The sequence below is a fragment of the Pteropus medius genome, unplaced genomic scaffold (genome assembly GCF_902729225.1).
Source record: "Pteropus medius unplaced genomic scaffold, Ma_sr-lr_union100, whole genome shotgun sequence".
Lineage (NCBI taxonomy): Eukaryota > Metazoa > Chordata > Mammalia > Chiroptera > Pteropodidae > Pteropus > Pteropus medius.
The window spans coordinates 15,717,228-15,744,699 of NW_024349798.1; the positions used below are offsets into that span (position 1 = coordinate 15,717,228).

At 41.1% G+C, this 27,472-nt stretch overlaps 1 protein-coding gene and 1 pseudogene across 3 annotated transcripts in view; one reads left to right on the forward strand and one right to left on the reverse strand.

The window, feature by feature from the left end:
• Positions 1–27,472, reverse strand: part of SMG1 (SMG1 nonsense mediated mRNA decay associated PI3K related kinase) — an 89,192-nt gene that overhangs the window by 8,359 nt on the left and 53,361 nt on the right. For all 3 annotated transcript variants that reach the window (XM_039885433.1, XM_039885431.1, XM_039885432.1), the window contains exons 30-58: positions 24,906–25,154; positions 24,275–24,559; positions 23,012–23,156; positions 22,764–22,902; positions 21,558–21,788; positions 21,264–21,441; positions 20,704–20,865; positions 19,950–20,167; positions 19,505–19,659; positions 17,844–18,066; positions 15,559–15,805; positions 14,927–15,156; positions 13,562–13,810; positions 12,943–13,081; positions 12,749–12,858; positions 12,424–12,642; positions 11,672–11,862; positions 10,572–10,744; positions 10,144–10,423; positions 9,413–9,685; positions 8,949–9,183; positions 8,476–8,702; positions 6,837–6,987; positions 6,552–6,741; positions 5,909–6,378; positions 4,013–4,150; positions 2,608–2,760; positions 1,347–1,526; positions 384–611 (exon numbers count right to left, since the gene is read on the reverse strand). In XM_039885433.1, the coding sequence (XP_039741367.1) occupies positions 384–611; positions 1,347–1,526; positions 2,608–2,760; positions 4,013–4,150; positions 5,909–6,378; positions 6,552–6,741; positions 6,837–6,987; positions 8,476–8,702; positions 8,949–9,183; positions 9,413–9,685; positions 10,144–10,423; positions 10,572–10,744; positions 11,672–11,862; positions 12,424–12,642; positions 12,749–12,858; positions 12,943–13,081; positions 13,562–13,810; positions 14,927–15,156; positions 15,559–15,805; positions 17,844–18,066; positions 19,505–19,659; positions 19,950–20,167; positions 20,704–20,865; positions 21,264–21,441; positions 21,558–21,788; positions 22,764–22,902; positions 23,012–23,156; positions 24,275–24,559; positions 24,906–25,154 (6,068 nt within the window). The remainder of the gene's footprint in view (positions 1–383; positions 612–1,346; positions 1,527–2,607; positions 2,761–4,012; positions 4,151–5,908; positions 6,379–6,551; positions 6,742–6,836; positions 6,988–8,475; positions 8,703–8,948; positions 9,184–9,412; positions 9,686–10,143; positions 10,424–10,571; positions 10,745–11,671; positions 11,863–12,423; positions 12,643–12,748; positions 12,859–12,942; positions 13,082–13,561; positions 13,811–14,926; positions 15,157–15,558; positions 15,806–17,843; positions 18,067–19,504; positions 19,660–19,949; positions 20,168–20,703; positions 20,866–21,263; positions 21,442–21,557; positions 21,789–22,763; positions 22,903–23,011; positions 23,157–24,274; positions 24,560–24,905; positions 25,155–27,472) is intronic.
• On the forward strand, positions 27,269–27,387 carry LOC120620600 (uncharacterized; annotated as a pseudogene).

Genomic DNA, 27,472 nt, shown 5'->3' on the forward strand with positions numbered 1-27,472 from the left:
TTATTATCTACATTATGTAGAAGACTGGAAAGAGACAATACTTCAGTCATTATGGAGGCAGACTACATGAGTTTGGGGACGAGGATAGGGAAATGGAGGCACTGGAGATCTAAATGCTCTGAGACTAAGTTCAAGTTTCAGCTCTATTACATACTATGTGACTTTGGTGAATCAGTTCCTTTAAGCCTCATTTTTCCTGTGTACAAAATCAGGATGCTACTGACTGCTTAAAAAAATAGTTGATGAAAACGAATTAACTCAGTTACAGACAGATTGGAAGATGTGACTTGACAGAAATGGTTTCTGTTTGCATCATATAAATACAACTACTTGTAACTGTATAAAAGGGGGAAGTCACTCTGTATCACAGTCATTAGTCTTACCTTAGCCATTGCTTTCAGGAGATGTTTGACATCTCCGAGCTGTCGGTTATGACCAGTGAGCACAGTCTTTATATTGTCAACCAGACTCTGAATTGTTTCACAGACTGTTTCTATCTGTTGCTCTTTCTCTGTCTGAACTGCTCTCTGAGTAGACATATCCTGGGTCAATTGTTTGTGTGCTGACAAAAGCCATTCAGAGCTGCCAATAGGATGTTCAAGACTAGTGTCCTAAACAGAAGAAACATTTGTTTGATTTTAAGTATCAGCTGGAATATTACATTTCTTTTATTCATCGTCATCATCAAAAGGTAACTCAAACTAACACAAAGAACCTCAGTTGCCAGATCATGAATTATACCTACAAAATAGTACTTAATAAAAATTTAAGCAATCTATGAAATACAAAGATTTTAAACTTTTTTGCATAATCATTCAGGAAATAAATGCTTTAAGACCTAAGAAACATTATCTGGAATAACACAAATGACCCTTATCTAGGACCCTAAACTCACTGTAAGTCACTCTTTAAAATGCAGCCAGAGCTTCCTAGTACACAGCCTAAAGCCTTTCCACAGAATATAGACACTGAATTTATCAACTTGATATTTCTGGACTTAACTCACCTGTCCAGCACTCATCTTCCACCAGTCCCCTGCAAGCTACGCCGTTGTCAGTGCACCTGAGTCATTTGCTATATGCTCTCTCCCACCTTCTCTCTGAACCTCCACAGTACCTCTGAGAATCCTTTCCACTTTTTCATTCATTGTATTATTTGTGTAAATAACAAGTTTCTTAGAGGCTATGAACAAGACCTAATCATCGCTGTATCCCTCAGAACACCTTATAAACAGTACACATGCAATAAATGTAAACAGAGGGACTATATTAAATTGACTTCAGAGTATAACACTAGCTTTATCACCTTAATCACCAAGGCTACTTCCACCACGATTCAAAACTCACCACTCTCTGTAATAAACGAAGCTCTAACTCAGAGACTGAACTGTTAAACTGTGATGCAAATGAACACATTTGTTGGCAACGTTTGATTAGTTCAAATAATGCCGTGTCCAGGTTTAAGGCTTCTGCGGTTCTAGTTCGTAAACTCTCAAAATGGATGATGTTGCTGCAGAGGAAAGTGACCTGCGAAGAGGCAAAAGGGGAATGAAACCACCACAATAAGGAGAAAAATGCAATTAATGAAAAAATACTACCTATTCATTTCCAGAATTCAGGATCAGAATCGGTCCTGAAAATGTATGAATTCGTACAACTCTTTTGAAAAACAGACCTAATCCTCATAAAGACTATAAATGAATGCACATTTTTTTTTTTGTTGATGCTGTTAGGTCCGAGGTAGCCTAACGGCATTAGATAACCTTCTACACGACTGTTTTACAAAAATAATTTAGTCCAAAAGAAAACTGTTATCCCATTCAGCTACAATTTGTGCTATGTCCAAATTTCAAGTTGGAACGTTCCCTCTCTGCTTCTATTCCTGCCTTGCTTCACAATAAAGATCACAGAATGCTAAGCAGATACCTGACAATATTAAGTACATCTTTTAAAGTAGATAATAGTACTGTGATTATATTTAAATAGTTCTTATCTTTAGATACATACTGAAATATTTACAGATAAAATGACAGAATATTTGGGATTTCCACTAACTATGGGATGAGGAGGAGTAGCAGGAAATATAGAGGAAATAAAATAAGACTTAAGGTGATAATTATTAAATTTAGGTGATGAGTATATGGGATATGGAAATTATCATTAGTTTATTTGTACCTGATTGAAAATTATATAATAGTGTTTTGTTTTTGATGCCCCACTCCCAATCACAACAAAGTTAATGCACAACCTCTGGCAGAACACTAAGTAATAAGACATTTTATTGTCACATGAAAAAATAATATTAAAATCTTTGGATCACCTTAGTTGCATATAAAGAGTATCTCAGATAAATATGGAATTAAACCCTTTATTTTCCAACGGAGGCTGAATCCACTTTGTTTAATTGGGTGGCAATAAGGGTCTAGGGAAATAACCGGCTGTGACGCTGCTCCTGCCCAAGGGCCATTGGTCCCTCTTCCCAGGGCTGCGAACTGGGGAGGGGGAGCCCGCAGCTCTCAAGCTGTCCCTACTTATCCGACATGTACCACCCAGTCAGCTACATAATCCTGCAACCGAAAACAAAGATGGCGTACATGGGGCGCAATACCTGACTTGCTCTTTGGCTCTCTTTAAGGACAAGATTTCTTCTTTCAGCTATTGTTGCTTCAAAATCTTGTAATACAGGTGCCAGTGCTGGGTTGGCACCACCTGCCCATTTGAGTCGCTGTTCAATACTTGCTTCAAGTGCCGCCAGCTTCTCCTAAAAAAGCCATCAGAATCTCAGTGAGTATTTGACTCTCTCCATTTTGTGGCTATTGAACATTTTATATAAATATAAGAAATTCAAAAGAAGCAAGATGGGGCATACATAATTTAGAAAACATCTTTAACAAACAGTCACCTTTTAGAATTAATTTCCATTTCACTTTGAATACTAAGCATGTCTGGGGAGGTAAGAATTCACTTTCAGTATATTGTTTTAAAATCTGAAGAAGTATTTTTTTTTTATTTTTAAACAGTCTTTAAAACAAAACACCTGCTATATCAAATCTCTACTGTTCTACATGTGCTATCTTTAAGAAAACCCACTATATTTTTGATTGTGAAAATCAGATCTCCACAAATTCAAATTTATGAATAATGGTAAAAATCTATTCAGGTGTATTCAACATTTCGAGTGGAGGAATTCACATTTTCTCTCTCTTTTCCCTGCTTCTCTCTCACACACACACCCTTCTCTAAAATCAGAAAAAAAAGAGCAAGAGTTCATGCTCCTAAGTTGAAAACTATGACTATATGCTGTAGAGAAAAGATATTTCAATCTTCAAAGAGAGATTCAGAAGTCTCATTAAAATTTTTAAAAACATTACAGAAGTAATTATATTTATTCTATACTAATATTTATAAAGAACATAAAAATGTCAGTTACTATTGAGTACATAAAGTATAAGAATACACCACATATTTATATAACCATTATCGAGACCAGGTTCTCTTATTTAAAAAAAGGAGGCAAGATTAAATATTTGGGTGACATGACAGAGAAATAGTCAATCCTAACAGTTTGGAAAAATGTTTTGCTGCCTTTGACATCACAAAATCCCATTAACTACAAAATAAAGGTAAGAAATGCCTAAACTTACTAAATATTAATAAGCTAAATATGATAGCTTATATACATTTCAGAAAACAAATTAAGTATTCAAGTTTTTCCAATCACTAAGGTTCCCTTAATGTATAAAGGCATCGGAATCACCAAACTCAGTAGAAAACCTGAAATATTTAGTATGTCTCTAACTCCTCATTCAAAATATACTGCAACTGTAAGATTCAATTACCTTGGAGAATTAAAAAAAAAAAAGATAAAATTAAAAATTAAACTGTAAAAGTTATTCTCCTTTGGCTTAGAAGCCGGGGAGGGCATGTAGATACACTGAAGAACACAGCACTAACACTTCATCACAGTGTCGCTTATTTCTAAAAGAAGTCCTGGAAGATGTGACAGAACATACCTGAACTGTTGCGATTGAAGTTTCAATTTGGCTCAGAGTATGAAGTTTCTTTTTCATGCTGGTTAGGATGGCAGACCGAGGGGGCGGTGTGACTGACATGGCTTGTGGTCTGTTGATGAGGAGATCTTCATGCTGCCACTGTTCAAAGAAAAAGATATGTAATAAAATCAGCAGAAAAAAAAAACTTTAAATAAACAAGGGAAGGGAGCTGTGTGTTAGGACCTGGGAAGACAAAAACCCAGCTGCAGCAAAGTGGGGTGGGCAGGAAAAATAGAAGAAACATGAAAGAATCACAACCAAACTTAATTAAAAAATATATATACATATATGTATATTAGGGGAAAGGCAAAAAAAAAAAAAAGAATCACAACGAAGTGAAAATTTTCCCGAGGTAAAGACTAGCTGATAAAATTTCTTGGAACAGTGATATGCAACATCAAAATAGTAATTCCTACTGTATGTCCTACTCTATGTAAAAGTCTAGTACACAATTCCCCAAAGATAACCTCGGGTAAGAGGCTGGAGCAGGGGTGGTGGCAGGGAGGGCTGTGCAGCATGGAGGCCAAGCAAGGCACCAAAAGAAACAATGGCAGCAGTAGGCGAGAGAAGTTCTCTCAAAAGAGAGAACCTAGAAGTGACAGAACGTGGCAGGCAACTGTTGACAGAGGAGCGAGCCATTCTGTATGTTACAAGGGTGACCCCAGAAGGCCCAAGGGATATCCTGGTTTCAATTTAAAAGTAATATACTTTGTGCTCACAGCTTAAAATGTGTTCAGATAAAACTGAAAGGAGCTTCACAATGCTTTCCATAGGGCTGTCAATTTTTAAGGGAATAAATTCCAAAATGTAGAAAATTTTCAGCATTACATTTTTTAGAAGTAAAAAAAAATTCCAAAAACACATCCCAATGTACTAGAGGGACTGTTACTATATAATAAATGCAATTTCAGAATTTGAATTAATTACTTTTCTTAACTTATGAGCTAAGAAAACAGCCAACAATAAAACTGCAAAGAGAAGGAAACATGGGTCCCACATACTGGGTGAAACCACCAATTCCACTACTGGGAAGCGTATTCCACATGAATGAAGAAACCACTGTGTGTACCCAAAGAAATCCCAGAAAAACGTAGTCCCCAAACATGACTCCATGCTCCAACTTGTTTGACGCTACTAACAATGCTAAAGACTATACTTGAAAAAACAAACAAACAAAAAAAACAACAAATAAGAAAAACAACTACCATTTTTATTGTGCTTGGTGTCTTACATAGACCATCATTTTTAACCTTCATGGTCATTATTAACCTTTGAGACAGGTACTGTACCAATTCCACAGATGAAAAAAATCAGACTTAGGAAAGTTAAAGTCAGTTCGTATACCTGAAACCAAATCCATCTCACCCCTAAAGCCTGTGCTGTCATACTGCCCCCAAATGATGAAGGACAAAAACAGGCTTCTAAAAACAATTCCCTGACGAGACCGATTTATGCACAGAGCTGTTACCATGTCAGCACAGCATCAGAGAAACAGAAGTCACTTTAGAAACAATCTTAATTATATGTTAAATAAAACATATCCACATAACGAACATATGCAACCATCGGAAACTGTATTTGCAATACTTACTGACACATAGTGGTTAGATAATACTGACCACTACAACACCGATAGGAGTAATTCAAATGACACAGCTGTAAACGCAAAACTATCTCAACTACATAAAAGAGAAACAAAGAGTAAACGGAAAGCGCCGAAATGCCAAAGCTGGGTTTGCTCTGGGCTGGCACAATTCAGGAAGTTTAGGAATTTCTCTTGTTTATATTGCTTTATATTCTCCTAGTTTTTCAAATTCCTCCACTGAGGGGAAGCACGTTATAAAGGAAAATCCTTACTTGAAACATGGCGATGTGCAGCTGAACGCGCTGCAGGCTCGTCTTACAGGAGGAAATGCTGGTTTCCAGCCTGCGCACCAAGTCGTGTTTCTTCCAGGCAGTGTCGTAGGAACTGGCCAGCACGGTCGCCCTGTTCATGACCAGCTGAGAGAACTTCCCGACCTGGATGTTGTGCTCCACGGCTTTCTTACACAGATCATCCACAGAAACTTTGCTTTCAGCACCAAAATCCTTTGCCTCCACTTGAGCGATGATGTCTACACCAAGCGCACTGATGAAGCTGCAGAGCGTGAGGCCCAGGGCCTGGTTGGGCAGCCCAATCAGGAGCTGCCGCACGAAGTCGGCTGTGAAGGCCTTGATAGGTTTGGCCATCTGGTCTTCACTGAAACAGGAGTTTCGAAACAGGGTTTTTACACTAACGACCTGTACGGGCCCATTTACGGTATTCTGATCGTCAAGGGAACTGGATCCTGAAAAAGGAACATTGCCTTAAAGTACTTCGTGCAAAACTGAAATGAGGTAATAGCTGATGCTTATAAACTGAGGATTTGATGAGCGTGCAATTAAGATAAACCTACTTCATGCCGTCCCCTTCCAAAGTACTACGCAACTCAATCCAGCCTGTCGGAATGTGCACTTTTACCTGACAAAGTTTTAGAAAAGGTGCCGCAGAGCCTGAAGAACTCCTTAATTGTCTGTAGTCTTTTTAGAAAGAAAATCTCTTCGAGCACCTGCCGGTGATTGTCGTCATCAAAAAAGTTGACCTGGGTGCTCCGGGCTTCCCTGATGATGTCGATCTTTCTCCAGGCTACGGGGATTTCCATCTTGTTTAACTACGTAAAGGAAAGAAAAGAAAGTTCATTTCTCCTCTGCCCGCACTGAACAACTCTGATACACTTGTTACTTATAAAACCAAGTGAGTAGTTACCTTTTCAACTAATAAGCCAAAAGCAGTTTCAACTTGTGCAAACATGCCATCAAATGCTACCAAAAGCATCTGGCCAGCTGACATTTTTGGTGTCTCATCAACTGAACCATTTCTTGGTTGGATTAATTCGCCATATTGAGCATGAAGTATTCTAGAGGAAAAGAACAGGGAGTTATAACCCTCACTGCAGAGTAATAAAATTTAGGGGGAACAAGAAAAGTCAACAAGCCTCACAGATTGCATGCAAAGTCTAGAAGAAAGTCTTTTTGCATTAAGGAAGCAGAGTTATGACAGAATGGCATCTGACGTCAGGCAATGTGAAGTTGATGGTTCCAATTCCGTATCAGCAACTGTGCACGTGATTAAATTTTATGCAAACCTGAATTCTGACAATTCATAAATTCAAAAGTTTATGGATTTAACAATTTCCAAATGCTAGAAATTATATATGATAAATCTGCTGTGCAAAGAATCTAAATCACTATTTAGCTGACATGTTTATGCTATAATTACACTAAATTCTTTTGATTATATAGTAAAACAACTAAAGAAACATGAGAAAATTAAAAAACTTTTGAATGCAGGATAACAGAAAACATCAAGGAGAAATTACCTTTTTTGCTGAAATAATGGTACCACGAGTAAGAAAAATAAGTTTACATTTTAGATATGTACCTCCTACAGTATTGAAAGATGAAAGGATATTTGCTTCAAAAAAGTTGAGGTAGCACAACTTAAATAAGACTGACCACAGATAGGGAGGTGATCGCTAAAGCTGGTGAAATGGGAGTTTCATTATACTACTCTCTATACTGTTGTACGTCTTTGATTTTCCCATGGGAGAAAGCGTGGTGTGACAATTCGAATTCTACCCTCTGAATTATACTTTCTGGAGTGCGCTTGGACACGAGAACACCAAAGAAAGAGGTCATGAATCGCCAGAGACAAAGGGGCTCAGGGCTCAGCTGTGGCTATGGTACGTGGCTGGAGGAACCGCCCTGCCTCCCTACAGGTTCCAAAGCCAAACTGTTTTTCCGGATTTAAGATACGAGAAATACAGGTTCAAGATCCAAAGCAAACTTATAAGACGTGTTCATGTGAAGTGAAGTGCATACTCCACTAGCTAAGTGAACTGGCTCAGAGGCTTCCGTGGAGTTCCAAGGCCTGGCTTGCAAAACCCCACACTCCACCTCGTGTGCATGTCTGGTAAAGCGACAGCACTACAGGGACATGAGAACACACGTGATAAACGCACGTGGAACTGTGCACGTGTGCAATACTCAAAAACGCGTGCACGAGGTACTGTGAAGCCTTCGTCAGCTCTGCGGACTGACGCCAATGCCATCTGCACGGTGCTGCTATGGCGCTGTAAGGACGCAGGATGCTAACGCCAGAGGAGATGACGTGCACACCAGACCTCCCTCCCTGCCCACTTTTCTTTTTTTACGACTTCTTATGAATCTACGGTTATTTTCGAATACAAGGTTTTCTTTTAAAAGTACGTACCTAAGCATTTATAAATAACTATATGTGCTCTAAAAATTAACAATAAACTCAAAGTAAACTAAGAGCTCAGAACCCTTGGCTGGCTTCCCCGTGTCTTCCACAAGAAAGTGGGGCCCCGCTGGCATGCACTTGCCTGGCCACGTCGATGTAATGCGCGTGTGTTTCTTCCTCGAGTCCCATAGCTGCGTTTCTTAAATAGGCCTGAAGAGATTCGACGAGAGTCTGCAGGGGAACGCCATCGGTGGTCTGCTCAATAAGACCATCCAGCTCATGAAGCATACTTTCTAACGTGTGTTCTCCTTTCATTAAACATCTCAGTGCTTCTGGAAATATGATTTGCCGGAAATTTGAATTTAATTCCTATAAATATGTGAGAAATACAATTTAATGTTTTCTGAGTTTTGTTAAGTTACTGCCATAATTTAAGAACAAACTTAATGCAATTGTAGCCAAATTATGGATATAAACCTCGCACTGATCTTTAAGTGACTGCTTAAGTAACGTTACAAAGAAGTCAAAGTGCTTTCCTGAGCTAAAGAGATGAGACGTATAATTGTTCGGTACCTAAAATCAACTTAAAATGTAAGCCAATTTAAAAGTGTTCACCTGAAGCGAGGTGTATACTCCATTAGCTAAGTGAACTGCCTCCGATGCTTCCATAGGGTTTGGAATGTCCAAGTCCTGGGGCACCAGGTGGCACTGCTTCAGCAACTGAACCAGGCAAGTGACGTTTCCGCTCATACTGCAGAGCTCCTCCAGGAACCAGGCTCCATCCCGAGAAGTCAGATCGACCAGCTGCTCTCCTGCACTTGAAGCTGCCCCTTCCATCATCAGGTTACGCCTACAAGCGACAAGCATTTGTATAGTGAAACTGACCTAGCTAGATTCACACACAAACGAGAATACATCGAAATCTTAAAGAAAATAAATCAGCTGTACTACTGCACAAGACGAATGAAAGTCAAAGAATATCTTAAGTTTGAGAGTAAACAAAAGACACATAAAATCTCAATAAGCATCAATGTTCCCAAGACGATGAGATGGTCTGAGTATGAGGTCAGCTAACTCACCTTGTGAGGGTACAAAGGGCAGAAATAATAACACTCGCTAGACTCAAAGAGCCTTCTTCTCCATTCTCGTGAAGGAAAACTTTAATGCAACGTTCAATTTCTTTCAACTGATCTTCACAAACGGGCACCGTGACAGCTTCCTGTTTCAAGCGCTCCACCTGTCTAATAAGTCTGCTGTTTATGTCGGCTGCGAACCGCTGCAGGGTCATCTCAGTGGCGGTGATGAACTGACACACTGTTGGCGGTGGCTGGGGAGCATACTGCATTTCATATCTGTATGACATGAGTAGGAAGAGGTGTTGGTTTATAACATAACCACTCCCTATTTGTAAACAAAGTTCATGCTTTACAAAATACTGTATACTGAATATTGCATTTGATCCTCAAACAGTGAAGAGCGGGAATCATTATTTCCATATTACAGACAGGAAAGTCTCAAGAGCCACAGTAACGTCCTAAGATGACTCACTGGTGATAGAATCAATGTTTGCGTTTAGCTCTCTTCACCCTCATCCCACCCACCACTCTTACACTGGGATACATTTTAAGATATTGGGAAAAACCAGTCTTCTAAGGGAAAGCGTGAGTCAAATTCTCCTGAAACCAAGACGAAAGTGACTCCAGTCAAATTCCATCTATCAACCACTTCTTTCAAGAAAAACTATTATGCAATTAAACTGAACACTACTGTGCATCCAACCCCGAGAAGCACGCAAGTGCTACCAGCTCACTTCCTGTAGAGCTCCTGGCAGCGCTCCACGGTGGTGCCGCAGACCAGCTCCTCCATCCAGGCCTTCCACTGCTCGATGCGGTGCTTCTGAAATATGGCCTTCGGATACTGCAGAGCCACGGTTGCGTAGTGATGCAGCTGCTCCAGACAGCCTCGGAGCACCGAGCGCCTCTGCTGCAGCAGCGCGCCCACCTCCCCCTCCAGCTGCTCGCACTGACTGATCAAGTGGGCCTGACCAGCATTCTGCAGAAAGGCTGTCGCTGGCACGTAGCTTGGAGGACCTTTTGGTAAAAGAGAATTATAAATTGCGGTGAAATCATTTCAACTCGGCAGTTGTCACAAGGGAGCACAAACCAGAACCCCACACATCAAGACACAACTACGAAAGTCACATGCTCACGTGTGTATCTAAAATAAGTCAACCCATACCAAGGTCCATTTGTGTGCTTATCTCCTGAAGCAAACTTGCAAGCTGTGTTGCTTCTAAATTATTGAATGCAGCCTGATAATGTGTTATCCACTGTTCAAATTCATTCAGCTTCACCTGGATTGCTTCCTGAACAGCCCTTTGCTGAGTCTGTAGTTGGGTGTGTTCAGAATACCTAGCAGAAGAGGAAAAAAATTTAAAAACTGCTTTCATAACCCTGACTTTGCTCATACTTGGGACTGCCTGATATGCGCCTTTTCAATCCTGAGGGCGCTGATCAATACCCCTCACTTCTCTGGTTTATCCTGACCCCGTAGTTCCCTCAACTATACTTACAATATTCTAAGCAAAACTACCACACCTGTCAGGTTCTGAGTCATTAAAAGGTAAAAAAAGACTTCTGCTTAATGAACCTTATGACCTTAGAGCCTCATGCAGTATCTGGAACCTGCATATTCAAGTGCCCTTCACTGAACACCCGCCATGTGTAAGGTTCCTTCATCTAGATCAGAGGTCCCCAACTCCCAGGCCGTGGCCGGTATCAGTCCATGGCCTGTTAGGAACCGGGCCACACAGCAGGAGGTGAGCGGCGGGTGGGCCAGAAGAGCTTCATCTGTATCTGCAGCCGCTCCCCAGCGCCAGCATCACCGCCTCAGCTCCACCTCAGATCATCAGGCATGAGAGTCTCATAGGAGCACTGGTCCCGGGTGCCAAAAAGGTTGGGGACCACTGACATAGATCACTCTAATTTAATGGTTAAAAACTCAGCAAAGTAGATGAAATAACTGCCACTGTACAAATGAATAAGGATTCAGATAAAAGCTATAGAAAGAAAACCCAAACCCAAGATTTTCTGAATCCCAGTTCAGTGTTCTAACCACTATACCCACCCATCCTTCAGAATTACTCATTTAAATTAAATATAAGTAGAAAACTTAAATGAGTTCTTATTTATTAACACTTAGAAACTGCAGTTCTTAGGAGAGCTTTTATCATTTACGGGAGTTGCTGCAATAATTGTAATTAACTTGACGACATTTATACAAATACTAAAATCCCCATTAATGGCACATATTTAGAAATGAGTTCGACACTTTTGAACCTGTGTTGCAGAGTGTGAGAAGGATGATCCACGCCCTCAGCCCCTTCCAGAAACTCTATTTCTTCCAGCAGCTTGCCCTGCAGTTTCTCCACCTCCGTCAGCTGCTCCTGCAAGCTCAGGTATTCGTCTAAGCTGCTGTCCAACTTGGGGAGCACAACCAGCATCTCGTCTCTGTTCTTAAACCAGTTCACCTGTGAAAAGACCATAGTCAGGGAGATTCTCACAGGGTCAACTGAGAGACCGGACAAGGTCTGTCAGGAACACATGTCATCCTATTTAAATCCCAACAAAACCCCGAGAGGGTGACAGCATCACCCATATTTTACAGAGGTAACTAAAGCGTCCAAGGGCACACAGCCATAAACTGAGACTTGGTTCCACAATGCCGCAGTTACACTGTGTCACACCAAACAAAGTTAGCATCACTGGCTACGAGGATATAAAACCAAGACTGAGGGAAGGCTATCCGACTCAGGAACACTTAAAATAGTCATTGGCAAACGCAGTTCGATCTATTAAAAAAGGGATGATTTTTTTCACATCCCTAACCCACCTCCTACGAGCGTGACTGTGCGTGTCTCGGTACGGCGGCATTTCGTAGAAAGACATCACGTTGCCCTATTCACTGCCGTCTCAATATAATACACTACAGTCTTGCAAAAGAGTTTTAGAAAAACATTTTTACCCAACTTTTTCACAGACATGTTAACTATTACAAAAAGATGGCGACGACGTAGGACCGCTGGCTTCACCTTAATCTCAGCTACTCTGGAGGAGAAGAGGCTGCGGGTGATCTCCCGCTCCATCTCCCGCTTGCTCTGCTTGCTCTCGGCCTGCTGGCCGCCTCCACCGTAGACGGCACCAGCAAAGCCGGCCTCGCCCCCCGCCGTCCAGTCCACCAGCGGGTCGTACACGAAGGCCTCCAGCAGCGTCAGCAGAGTCTCCCTGCCACGCCGCATGATATGCAGAACCTGTGTGCAGAAGCGTCTGGATTGAGTCTGAGTGCAAACGTAGCTTCTCACGCGCGGGACATGTTAATAAGAGGGACACAGAGAGGAATGAGAGGAAGCAGAGCACCTGCTCGCAGGAAAGCCTGAAGACGCCTTCTACTCCAGTCACGCCCAGAGCCGTTTCGATGTTCTGTGTCATCCGAAAAGGCACTTTCTCAGGAACTCGAAGGCTTTTACCTTGAAAAGACAAATCACATTTTTGTCCTTTCACCAAAAAAAAATTTGATCCTCACATAAATGTAAAGTTCAAGTGCACGTTACCTTTCTCAAAGCAGACGTTGTAATCTATGTGAACGACCTCTCCAGTCGTCATGTCTATGAGCACGTTATCCAGGTGTCTGTCCCCAAGGCCGATTATGTACCCGACCATCGACATGACCGCGGTGGACCTGGCATACGACTGAGGAAGGAGGGCGGGGAGCAAGGGAAGCGCGTCAGCAGACAGCCTTCAACATGGACCTGATGCTCTAAAACCGACGAGTCCATAACCCCACGCCCTCGTTTCTATATAAATAGCTGGCACTCGGCAGGGCTGCCGCCTGTGGTCAGAGGCTCTGCACTGAGCAGCTGCACACAAAACTGGGGTCGGGTTGGCCCGACCCGGTCATCAGAACGCTGGAATTAAAAAACACAGCTCCTCGTCAGCCTCCCTGGTTTTCCCCTTTCTAAAGTTTTGATTCTTTTATTTCACCCACAAGTCCCTCCGTTCTGCCCTTACGCAGTCATAGCCATGTTTCATAAATACAGGAGTGTAATATAAGATTCAAATACAGATCTCAAACTTCCAAGCCTCGACGGAGGCTGGGAGGGTGCAGCAGACAGCCAAGACAGGAAGCAGGCACAGGAAACGACTAATACTCGCTACAGAGCAAAAACACACCTGTGTGACTCGCCACCATTCATCGGGGGTGGTGCAAGATGACCAAAGTTCTTTAGCAAGGAGATTCGGGGGCGTGGCCTCCATTAACTCTTCCAACACTGCCTTCATCACATGAAGGGGCCAATCTCGTCGGGACACGTCCAGACTAAGGCCGACCGCTTTCAAAGCAGGCCCGATTTTACTGTAATAAAGTTCACTAGGACGGGGCACAATTCCAGGATTCTGAGGGGTTTGATAGGAATCTTGTGCCTGTAAAAAAAATTTTTTTTAAGGTCAGCTTTATTTAAATAAGGATAAAGATTACTTTGAATGGAAAGTAGTATTTTTAAAAATAATTTTTCATTCTCCATGTCCTCAGGTGAATGCACCAAATAGCCAATTCTTCTGGACTAAGCACCTTATAATCTACATATTTTTCTCTTAATTAGGTACTATTACTTTATTAAAAACTTTGGCTTACTGTTGCATTTCTTGAGGTTCAATTCAAACTCAATATCCAAGTCACATTTTTCTTTGTAACATGTAATTCTGTTTAAACTTTATCATTCATTTATGCACATTTCATTCTTCACCAACTTAATTGTCAATATAAAATTAACAATAGATACTTAGACAAAAACTTGTATAGTCCTTCTCCAGTTCCCATCTCGAATTTACCCTCCAATAATTGCTCTGCGGTCTTCTGTGCCTACTTTTATAACCTGACTCCTTTCAAACTCTTACCCCTTCCCACAACTACCCTAATTAATTAAAATCATTTTCTTAGGCTAGATGTGAAAAACTGAGGTTGACACTATATAAAGTTTATCTTCATATCCATAGCACTTATACTACCGTTCCTGGCATATATTAAGCAGATACTTAACTAAAATGAATTCTAAATTAAACTTCTAGTCTAAATCAAAGTATAAATTTCACAGATATAAAAATAGGATGCCACAGTGTCTAATTCTAAATATAGAGTCGTGTATTTACATACTTAACTTAAAAAAACCTAGGTTTTGAAACTGTCTTATTTACAAATTTAAAAGACCCTAGTAAGCCCAATAAAAGGCATTAAGATATGAATTATCAAGTTCCTGAGTGATTAACAACCACGTTACCATCCCCCTTTCCATATTTTTCTAGAATAAGATTAACCCAATGTCATTATTTCTGCCTCTTAAAACTTTATTTTTGTAAACTGTCCCTCAAAATCATTTTCCTAGACATTTAAAGTCTGTTCCCTAACTTTTACAAACTTGCAAAACTGCTCCAGTGCAGTAAGTCTAAAAATACTTCACACAGAACAGAGAACAGACTGACATATATACTGTGTAGGCACATTCAAACAAAGGCACACGTATTATCTGAATCTTTCTCAACCTTCTGGGCTTGTACGGCAGCTTCTCGCTGTTGCCACCGTTTGTAAAGACCAAATAAGGGCGTGGCTCCGTCCACCCACTGGATCAGCCCCGACCTCGTTCCCAGCGGTGTCACAGAATAGTGCCGCGCGTGGAAACGCGGTGTTTCCTGGCGATTGATTGTAGCAAACATAGTATTCACGATAGACAGAAACTGCATTATTCTCTCATCCAGATGTAAGTCCTCCAATCCTACGGAAACAAAAAGTAGTTACAGCAGCTGACCAAATGGGGTGAAGTGTGACGGGACAGGGCTGGAAATGGACCACTTTTTGCATCTTTCTCAATCAAGAAATGACAGCCAAAGAGGCACACTGAGAGCTTTAGAGAACTTTCTCGTCAATCACAAGATATTAGACACTAGCGGTCTTAGCTGTACCTCAAGCGTCCTGCTTGTACAAATTCCTAAGCGAAGAGACGGGTAGAACTGGGAGCGCTGACTCCTCAGCATCCAACCACTTCCATTCGAAATCACATAAGATACGGGACACTCCCAGCCACTCAGGACATACAGAAATTCACCTGAAACACCCTCTCCTACCACACATGCACGGAAAGCATCAATAATTAGACTAACGCTCTTTTAAATCCCACCTTTGAAAAGATAAGGATAGCTCTTCCCATCTGACCCCAGAAAGAGAAGTTTCTTTGGCTTGGTTTTGGTAGGTAAGATTGTGATGGTTCCGCCCACGCTGTGGATTGTGACAGTGTCTCTGGCTGAGACTTCTCCAGGAAGAGCAATTTCAGTATTAGTCATGGCAGCCAGCCACGGGCTGATTTCTTCAAGACGCAAGATGTAACTTGCACGTTTCTGTGCTCTCTGTTGCAAACTCAGCATTATCTGCATTGATAAGATGGGAAAAAACAAGTTTATATTGCCATTGCAACATATTGTCTTCCATCCAATTTGGCAAAAAAGTAACCTTAAAATGCCAATACAAACTTCTCTTGTTCTAGCCCCTACGTTTATTTAACTCGGTGTTACATATCTGGGCCATCCTGGGAGGGAAAAGAGTGCTGTGCTAGTGTGTTCTAGGGGATTCCTTACTTTGTTCAGACCCCCTTCCTCTCCTCTGTCCAAACAAGCAAAGAAATCACAGCAAATAAAAGGAGATCACTGCTGTGATGATAAAATCCAGGGCTCGTAGACTAAATCTCCCCTGCTAAGCTATGTCTGACTGATGCCCATTCGGATCAACTCAGTCCTTACAGTAGAGCATAAAGTGTAGCCAGCGTTAGCTGTCAGGCAGACAGAGCGCCTCTGGAAGCCATTCGAAAAGTTGGTAACAATTCAGAGCTCTGAGCACTTGAAGTATTCAGAAAAACACAACTCCTTCTGAACAATTCACAGGGAGTGGAGCACATGTACAGTTAGCTGTGTCCCTACCTGCAGCTAACTCAATAACCTGCACCTGAATTAATGAACCCTGGGCTGTGCTTAGATGGGAAAAAATTTTAATCAATCCTTAGCGAGCTTTGTTCACATAAAGAAAAAGACAACTTGGAAAACCCCAAGTATCTGCTGACAGGACAATGGATAAATTGTGATATTTTCTCATAATAGATCAATGTTTGGCTGCACACAAAATATGGATCATAAGGAAAAAAACCCTAAGGCTAATAAATCCATCAATAATGGAAGTAGTAAACACAGACACATATGTACAATATGATCTCCTTTATATGAAGTTAAAAAGCAGGCAGAAAGTGAACAATCTACCATTTGGAAATGCATCAATAAACAAAACTACTTTTTAAAAAGAAGGTAATGCTTAAATTCAGTACAGTCATTGCAGAGAGATTTATAATTAGGAAGGGAAATGCAAGATTTCTAAAAAGTTGTATTTTTTTAAGCTTTTTTTAAAGCTGTACTACAGATAAAAGGGGAGACACAGGTAATCTTTTTCATGTTTAAACCTTATCTTTAAAATGAACACAATCAGCGAAAATTTTTGACTTATTTCTCTCTCTCTCTCTCTCTCTCTCTCTCTCTCTCACACACACACACACACACACACACACACACACACACACACAGTTTTAAAAAGTATTCCCGGTCTCCTCCTCTAGGTTTCTTAGTTAACAGTTACTGAGAAGGTGACACAGAAGCAAGAAACAGCTGTTAATCCACAAAGAAACAAATTTTGACTATGCTGCACAGAAGTTTCACCCTTCATGCTGGTCTCCTTGTCTTGGGCTTCAGGCTACCTCCTTCCATTTAGCAGCTTGCATTTACTCGTGACTCTTAGGTGTACTTTGTTTCTACACCATATCTTTGAATAGTTTTCTCATCACCAAAGTTCAGGAAGGAACGGGAGCGATAAAGGTAAGCGATAGAGAAAGAAGGAAAAAGGAAAAGCAAGAAGCTACAGGAAATAAACAGGTACCCCCAACTAACGGTGCTACTGCTGTCACTGATAAAAACCAAAGAAAATATAGAATTAAGGGAACCAGAATATCAAAGATTTAAATACACTAATCATCCCCAAATAGCTTATACAGAATTGATTTCAAAACAATGACTTATGAAAATCTATATAGGCGTAAGATTAAATTTCTTAATCTTTTATGAGAATATAGCAGGCAATCAATATTTAGCTCAAGGCCAGAACCTCTTCCTTGGCTAATTTCTTACGGTACATACTTCCCTGGTGTGAACCCTCTGTTGACCGAGTTTGCCTCCCAGGCCCACTCAACCCCAAATTCTCCAAATGAAGAAAACACACTTCTCTACATTTCTTATAAGGCAAGTGATCACGGGCTGCCTTCCATGGGCTTCCAAATTTTCTCATGTTCCAAGTAAAGAGAGTGCCCTTATTTAAATTTTGTATCTCATAAGAAATTTCCCATTTTAGAGGCATTCTTGACTTTTTCCTTACCTCTTTAAATGGAATCCAACTGCTTCCAGGCTTTGCAGGGTTTGAGGGTGTCTTCAGTTTTTCAAGGGCGTTTTCAATTGCGTCTCCGTAGTTATCCTGAAACCACTTTTCATGAGGCGTTTCTGCAGGGGCCGCAGTGATGCTGCGCACGTGCTCCAGAGCAAACACGATGGGCTTCATCAGAGCCGTGTGCTTCTCTCGCATGATTGCAATTTTCTCTTCTCTGACCAGGAAGACAGTTTCATACAAATAAGGAACGACTTAAATGTATCAAGTGTAAATAAATAGTATAAAAGAATAAGGCAAAATAAGGAATAAAGTATTAGCGAAGTAACTTACAACATGGCATTGTCAAAAATCCAGCACATAAAAGAGGCAGCTTCTCTTGGCAGCAAATGGTGCTGGGAAACCGGATGCCCACTTGAAAGAGTGCTGGACTTTACCTTACACTACGTGCAAAACCCACCTTAAAACAAATCAGATACCTTAGAGCTGAGAGTTCAAAGCTCTTAGAAGAAAACAGAGGGGAGAGGCTTCCAGACACTGGATTTGACACTGATTTCTTAGATGTGACACAAAGCACAGGCAACAGAAGAAAAAATAGGTAAATTGGGCTACATCAAAATTAAAAACTTATGTGCATCGAAAGACACTATCAAGAGAGTGAAATAACACACAAAATGGGAAAATATACACATTTTGGCAAATCATGTATCTGATGAGGGATTACTACCCAAAATATACAGAGAGCTCCTAAAACTCAACAATTGACAACCCAGTTAAAAAATGGACAAAAGATCTGAATAAGACATTTCTCCAAAGAAGATATACGAGTAGTCAACAGGCACACTAATAGATGCTCAGCGTTTTTAGTCACTGGGAAATGCAAATGAAGACCACAGTGAACTACCGCTTTTCTCATTAGGATGGCCACGGTCAAAACAAAAGAAAACAGAAAATAACAAACACTGGTGAGGATACAGAGAAACTGAAATCCTCATGCACTTTTGATGGGAATGTAAAATGCTGCAGCCACTGTGAAAAACGGTCTGGCAGACCCTCTATACGTTAAACACAGAATTACCATATGACCCAGCAAATCCACTGGATCATACACAAAATAACTGAAAGTCTCAAACAGACATTTGTACACTAATGTTCATAGAACTATTTTTCACAATAGCCAGGAGCAACCCAAGTGTCCAGTGACAGCACGTAAACAAAATGTAGCCTATCTATACAATGGAATGTTACTCGGCCATAGAAAGGAAGAAAATTCTGACACATGCTACAACATGAACCTTCAGAACATTATGCTAAGTGAAATAAGCCAGACGCAAAAGGATGACTACTGCATGATTCTTCCTTACATGAGGTACGTCAAATTCAGAGTTCGGAAGGTAGAATGGCAGTGACCAGGGGCTAGGGTTAGAGGAGAATGGGGAGGGACTGTTTAATGGGGACAGAGCTTGTTTAGGATGATGAATAAGTTCTCGGAATGGATAGTGGAGATGGCTGCACAATATTCAATGTACTTAATGCCACTAAATTGTACGTTTAAAATTGATTAAAACAGCAATTTTTATGCTGTTTTACTGTAAAAAAAAAAAAAGAGGCAGCTTCATTTTCAGAGTAAGTAGCGTGAGTATATGAAAACATACTTGCGTAAGGTGTTGTTGTTTTGGACTCTCTTCACCTCATCTTCGAGCTGCTGGATCCGTCTCAAGACGTACATGTGCTGCTGTAACAGGACCCCCAGCCAGAGCTCATCCCAGAGAACGGTGACCCTGCGCAGCTCAGCCACGAGCATCTGCACCTGCAGACAGAGCACGTCCAAACACACTCACCTACACGTCTACACACAGCACGGCTCTGCACACACCGGGACTGCAAGTTAAATGTGTCTTCTGTTTACCCGTGAACCTTAATTAGCGAGCCTGCCTATCAACACAAATTCGCAAAACCAATTTTGATTCTTCTAAAAGCTTTGTTCTTCAAATATAAACCATGGCAGTTTTTTAATGGGTTTTGTTTATAAGGTTTGGAGGGGGAGGGGAGGTTATAAGTAATAATTGTATTAAAACATGTGATTGGGGTTTTTTGTACCTGTAACACCATAGTCGGATTTGCAGAAGACAGCTTATCTACAATTTTGCTGTAGCAATCCTGCATCATGGCCTGGTCTTCATTTAATCCGCTTTTAGGTTCATCCTTATTGCTATCCTGAGAAGCAGGAGGACTTCCTCCCTCACACTCAGAAACCAGCAATTCTTCTCCTTGAATATTGCCAAGTAAAGTTGGAATTGCAGAGGAAAACTTATTTCCTATGAGGAAACGGGAGAAGAAGGTGTACTCTGGAGGTTTTTCCCATGTGTATATATCGAATGAGGGAAAACATCGATCATCAACAACTCCAGAGCACTCATTTAAAACTCATTGGTGTTCTGTGCACTAAGTCTGCCTTTCTACAAATTGAGCTTTTGTATTTATTAATATTCTAAGCTAACAGAAGATACATGGGGGGAAAGTAACAAATAAGTCTCAACAAATAAAGTGTTCTCCCAGCCAGAGTCCAGAACTTGGTTCTAATCCTTCTCCACCAGTCATCTGGCTCAGTGAACGTGAGAGTCAGGTTCTCCATGCGTTGGTGCGTTACTGTGACGCTGAAGACAATGTGTAAAGCACATGTCCTAGTGTCAGAAAGTAGTTACTCCTTCAACAAATGGCTATTATAGCATTAAAAAAAAAAAAAAACTATAAACTCTATCGACTCCAGAGCATAAAGCTCAAAATAACTGACCTAACAAACATCATTTGCAAAATAATTTATATAGAGTAGCAGTATCTTAATAGTCCATACCTGAGGCCTGCGATTCACTGCTAAGCGATATGGTACCCACTATTGCCGGGTACAGGATGAGGTGTGGGGAATCCTGGGCCACCCGGCAGAGGAGGTTGCAGATGCTTTGGCGCACATACACTTCAGGGTGATTTAAGCGTGAGAAAAGCTGTGGAATAATTCCTTCGGGATGAGACGACAGAAACATAAAGTTACTAAAAATGGTCAACATAGTAGATGCAAATGAATAAAACCTGGTGTACGCCAGCATCACTTATGAGGGCTGCAAATTTCTCCGATAACAAAGAACCATACCCAATAGTTCTTGAATTATAAGTCTGGTTAGCTACAGAGCTATAATCAAAACCCAGAGCAGTTAAAAAATGTTCTAGAGAAATGTGTTTTCTGTGAATGCTAGTAAAAGAAGGCAGACATAGACGATTTTTACAGAGGGTCTATGAACTTTTTCTCAACTACTCTAACACGTTCAAATCATAAATATAAAGGAACTACTACTTTTTTACTGTCTCAGATATCCTACCCAAAAACAATTTTTTCTGACCCATCCTTTAGATCCTCACCTCTCCATGGAGCAGTGGGTGTCGTTTCCAGGCCATGTTCCAGATACTGCCTGAGCTCGCCGGCATGTTTCACGAGCAGCCTGAGCAACCGCAGCGTGGCCATCACGATCACGTCATCGGTGCTCTGCTCTGCTCTATGACTTAAATGCAGCCTTGGGTCATCTTCGTCTAAAGGAATCTGGGGTGAAGGACGAAAGGAAGAAAAAAGAAAACACTTCAGAGTAAGCACCGCTTTCATGTATTGGGAAATCGTTTCAAACGAACTTGGCTGAAACAGAACACCGAGCTGCCGACCTGACCAGCGTTGAGCTTGAGGAAAGTAAAGTATGCGCTGCAGGACAGTTTGTACAGGCTGAAGATCCGATCTACCACTTTCCTCCACACCTTGATAACGCCCTCTGTCGCGCTTTCGTCAAGTTCTGACAGCCACGGGCAGCTTGACAGTAACTGACGCCAGATAACATCGACCATGTCATCTTCCTCATTATCTTCGCTTTCTGTTATCTGAAGTGTTATATCTTCATCCTGAGGAAAAATTGGGCAAAAAATGCTATTTTAAACACAAACTGAAAAGGGAGGAAGGGACTCGATTTTCCTGTCATATGAAAACGCTTTTCTCATTTATGAAAGACAAAATTACTCTACATTTAGTGTATACATACTAAATCAATATCAATATGCTTCTCTTTACACTTATACATGTAGCTAATAAAGAAAGATATAAGCATTTAGCAAAGATCGAAGACTGATTTTTGCATATCGGATGTTCTAAGACACAATATGATATTCTGCCTGCAGAAAACCACACAATCTGTTGAAAAGTCAGAGGCTGAACGTATACAGAATAGTCACAACAGACCTTACTCTCTGTCCAGTACTGTACACACACATAGCCCCAGCTCTGCCAGACAAGGATACATGCTGATGTCCAGAGCAAGAGCTGAGTCCATATGGTTTAGCTCAGCAAATAAAAGCTAAACTTTTAAAGTCTACAACCAAACACTTAATAGTCGTGCATTCTGTAATTGACAGAACTTTGAGAGGGGAGGGAGTAAATCTTACGGATCATGTAGTCCATTGGTTTTCAACTCTAGCCGTATATACGAATCACCCAGTATGCTTAAATGCGCACGTGCGCCCACACACTCACATTCCACCCAGGGTGTCTAGGGCACTCGGTGGCACTCAGGCACTAGCATATTTTACAAGTACCCGACCCAGTGTTAAGAACCTAATTTCTGATCAGAAGAGCACTTATAAATCTACTTTACATAAAAAGAACACCACCTCTTTTAAAAGGACCCTAAGGAAATGACTTGATTTCTCAAGAAATTATATTCTTCTTCGAAATTATTATTACCTGTCATCTTAAAAACCAGTTCTTTTCTGAAACAAAACAATATTTAATCCAGTACATGTGACCAACTTCCTCAAAATTAATAAGTCAGAGTAGTGAGCTTGACACTCTTTCCCCCAAAAACTGTGTCATGTTTTCCTTGCCTGAATCCCCGCTGGCCGACACACAGCCTGACCAAGAATACCAAATATTCTCTCCTTTTCTTCTTCGGTTATAGTGTCTGGAAGCAGATTTTGAACTTCAGATTTTTCTCTAGGCAGCAGACGAACACCTTCTCCCTGACTATAAAAATAAACACGTCATCAGTATTTCAGCTACCAAAACGTCACCATGTCAGCAGACACTTTATTTTGCAACGCATTAAATAAGTTACACATTTCAACACACATACCTGGCATTGTCAACCACCTTTCTGCCCCACCTATAAGCCCAACTGGCCAAGGCTGCCCACGATTTGGCTACTTCAGGTGCCTGTACTGAAGACAGGTGATACAACTGTCCCAAAATGAAATCAGGTTCTCCAACTCCAATATGTACTGTCGTAATGAGGGGAGGGAAAAAACAATGAAAGAACTCAGCAATGTTACACTCAAAATTTCTAATGGCATTCCCGTGAACAGTTTAGAATTTTACTACCTATGAACAATAAGTTCTATCTATCGCACAGTACATAATCTGATGAAGTATTCATTTGTATTATGCTCTTCTATTACGTTGAGATGAATCACTCAGTTTCTCAGGTAAGCTGAAATTATCACCCTGTAAAACACGTCTATGTCCTACATGACACTGAACTTTAAAAAGTTCAGGTGTCAGACATGTTGTAGAACGTCTTGCATAATGGATTTCAATGGCTACTTTCTAATGATTAGATTCGGTTTCAACACTTCGGCAAAATTAAAATATTGGTGATGAATACAAGATCTCATTCAATCAGAGATTCATGAGGCAAATAACTTTATTCCCAGTTTAAAAGTGAAGAAATCGCCGGCTCTAGTGCCATTTGCCAATATGATGATTTATAAATATCACCAGACAGTATCAAGATCCTATAATGCATACGTCAGAATTCTAAGACCAACATTAAGTAAATTAAAATCCTACGTTTCACAATGACAAATGAAGGTCCACTCTCACATTTCAGCAAAGTGATTAACAAGCTCCCAATCTGTGAGAGCTGGACGGGGGCTGGACTGACTGCATTAACCGCCTATTTATCGGGGGCATTGCTGTTACCAGCACTAGTTGTCAGGATGTACGTGACGCTTTCTGTAACGTCTGTTCTCTACCAATCAAGGGGACCAGGGCTACTCATTTATACCTTTATTGCTCCTTTAGTGCAAGATGGAAATTTTAGATATCTGGGGCAGGACCTTACTGCCAGCAAACACAGTTAAGTCCATAAAAGTGCCGTGAATCAGGAAGGTGGGAAGTACGGCCTGGCGGGGCAGAGTTCAGTGACTTCCACAGTGGCATCAATACGGATATGAATGCAGTGTGTATCAGTAACTTCCAGGCAATATAACATACTACGTCTCCACAGAGATACTTTTTATGGCCAATTATAGCCAGCAAAACATTGTAAAGTTTACCATAGGGGCAAAATAACTTCTAAAATTAATATTTTTAAGCTAGTAAGAGAAAGAAATCCTACCTGTAGACTCACTCTCGATCCGAGGATACTCCTCCTCCATCGTATTAACAGACGGCAGTTCTATCAGAGTGAGTATGTTTTTAGACAAAGTAGAAAGGCCCGTGAGGTTCTGCTGCTGCTGAGCTCTGTAGACCTGCTTCAGCTGCCCTGAAATTTCTTTCCATTCTGCCTGGATCCACTTAGCCAGGGTCAGAATCGACTTGGCAACTGCATATTCGGCTTTGGCAGACTTGCAGAAAGATATGGCACAGGAACTCAACATTTCCATCGCGTGTGTTGACTGGCCTACAGAAAACAACAACAACAAAACAGCCTTAGAAGCCTTCAGAGCAAACGATAGACATTATTATTCCAAAGTAAAATAATGAATGTTTAAGAACATGTAAATTCAATGACAACTGATGATCTCTTGAAACATTTCTTTGACACACAATAACAAAATTACTTCTTTTAAAAGAACTAAATTGTAGAGGTAAGTCAATTATACATAAATTCTTATTTGGGACTCAAATGTTCTGCAATGGCTGAAAAAAAAAATCACCATTTCTATTACTGCTTTGCATCATACACAGTAACATTTCAACACGATTTTTATTATAGTCGTGTATTCACCATAATTTATTTTACTAACCTGCTGTATGTAACAATTTGGTTTTTTCGATGTCAAGTTCAGGCCCCCATTTTTCATCCACTTGACCTTGAGTTGACAGTTTTTTAAAATGCTGGACTAAATCCTGTGCGGTGGTGGTCTTTCCCAGCTGAACCTCACTACACTGGGCCAGCAGTCTTGTTGCAAGTGACACGTTGCCCCGTTTTCTAGCAAATTTTGCTGCTGTTAGACCTAATTCCATGAGATGGCTTCTAATTGGAACTGTTTGTTCTGGAAAGAAAAAGAATTTTATTAGTCCCTGACCGATCTAATCCCAGGTTGCACAGAAACACGACCAAAAAAATCCTTCTCCAACTACTCCCTTCCCCACCACCTCTCTAAACACAGGTCTCATTTTTCCCCCATCTCTAAATCCCTAGCAGTTAGAATAGTGCTTGGGCTACAATAAATAACAAATGTTTGTTGAAGTAAACACATACAACGAAGCAGACAAAAGTGAAAATTATTTACTGTAAGAAATTAACTTTTTAATTCTGAATCTTTTAAGTAAAGATCCTAAGCCGAAGGGTGGAATGAGGGTCAGGCCAGACCACCCGCCTCCCATTTAAGCACTCTCTACGCTCTTCCACGCGTGCTCTCCTGGTTTACTCCCATCTTTCTGAAGAAGCCTTCTCAGTCTCCTCTCCACCACCCATCCCTTAAAACCGGTGTGCCTCGGGTCAGCCCCGGCTCTCTACTCTTCTTGATCTGCATACTCTCCCTGGATAATATCTGCTTCCGTCACAGTGCAAATGCTGATGACTCCTGAATCTTTTATTTCTGACCTAGACCTGACATCGAGTCCCATCTGCTTACCAGTCACCTACACTCAAGGATTTCAAAGGCACTTTAACCTGTGTCAAGTGGACTCCATTTTCCACCACCCTCCAAACCTTTTACTTCTTCTACTTTCCCTTTCTCAAGGAAAGGCACGTGACCAACCTGGCTTCCTGAGCAGGTGCCTGGCAGTCATGTTAGTCTTTACTTTCAACCCTCATATCATATCTGCTTTCTTTCTGTCCCTACTGTCACTACATCTGTTGTCTTTAGCAGGGACGTCAGGTTAAGTGGTCCCGTCGTCCCCAGTCTAATCCTCTTCTAATCCATTCTCTGAGCTGAGACTGAAACGCTCTAACACAAAAGTAAATCTGAACCCTTAACTTGTGTGCGATGACTTCCCGCCACGCTTCTGAGAGAGCGCAAACTGCTGAGTGTGGCTTGTGAGGCACTGATGCCTCGCATTCCACTCCAGTCTCAACCTCATCCAGCCACACCTGTTCCCACTCTCCCTTAGGCAGACTGTCATCTAAGAATCTGCCGTCCTTGCTGCTGGCCTTCACGTATTTTTTTTCCTAACTAAATTAGTCGTCTTTCTCAACTCTACCTCCCTCAGGTCTCAGCTTAAATGGTACTTCCTGCCCAATTCCTTCTCGAGTCCCAGGATTAAACGGGGTCCCTGGTGTGTGTTTTTCAGCCCCACGCCTGTGGACTTCCATTCAGCGCACCATAGTGCTGTTCTCTGTTTGATATCAGTTCTTCCTGCTAGACTCTAGAACCCCTTTGGTCCTGGCAATGCGGACAACAGGCTTGTCTTGCTCACCACTGCATCTCAACTTCAGGCACAGTATCTAGCACAAAGCACACACTTGATAAACAGTTGCTGAATAAAGAAAAAAACATGAGGAAGAGTGGGGTTCTGAGTTCTGCCTCCAAATATAACCATTGGTTCACTGACTGTTTCCTCCCAATTATAAAACTTGTTCTATAAGGGACGGACAAGAAGGGAGATATTGGCAGTCCTCTTATATGCCATGCTCTGTGCAAGGGCTTTTATATACCTTGTCTCTACTCCCATAATCCTTAAAGGAATCGAATGAGTGGGGCAATCCCCACAACCAAAAGGAAAAGTGACTCAGAAGTTTAATGATTTGCCTCAAAGTCTCTCAATTGGCAAATGTTGGGCTAATGATCCAAACCCAGGTCTATATGGCACTAAGGGTACAGGTGAGTCAGTTATTACCCTGTGGCGCAAGCCCATATCCCGGCATTAGCTTAGCTGCAATTTATCACTCAAATTTATTCAGTAACCCTGGTTTCCATGTTTCAACTAAAATTCTACAAAATTCTGGCAACTTTTCCATTTTAAAGCAATAGAAGTAAATTGCTAGCATCACTTTAACATGACAGACATTTCTTTCTTAAAAATGAGACATATATTTATACAAATACTAATTTTCTATTTATTTTAAGTGCTTAAAACTTAACATTCAGAGTTTATTATATCTGACAAAGAATTTGATTCCAGAACACATAAACAAGACCTATGACTTTGTTAAAAATGTGCCAACTATGGCCATGCTACCCTGAACAAGCCAGATCCCATCTGATCTCAGAAGCTAAGCAGGGTTGGGCCTGGTAAGTACTTAGATGGAAGGCCACCTTGGAAGACCAGGTGCTATAGGCACAAAAAATAAAAAACTAAGGGATCGTAAGCTGACAAGGTCCTTGCAACCTGTGAGGTCAACCAAGGGTTACTTCACCTAAAAAAA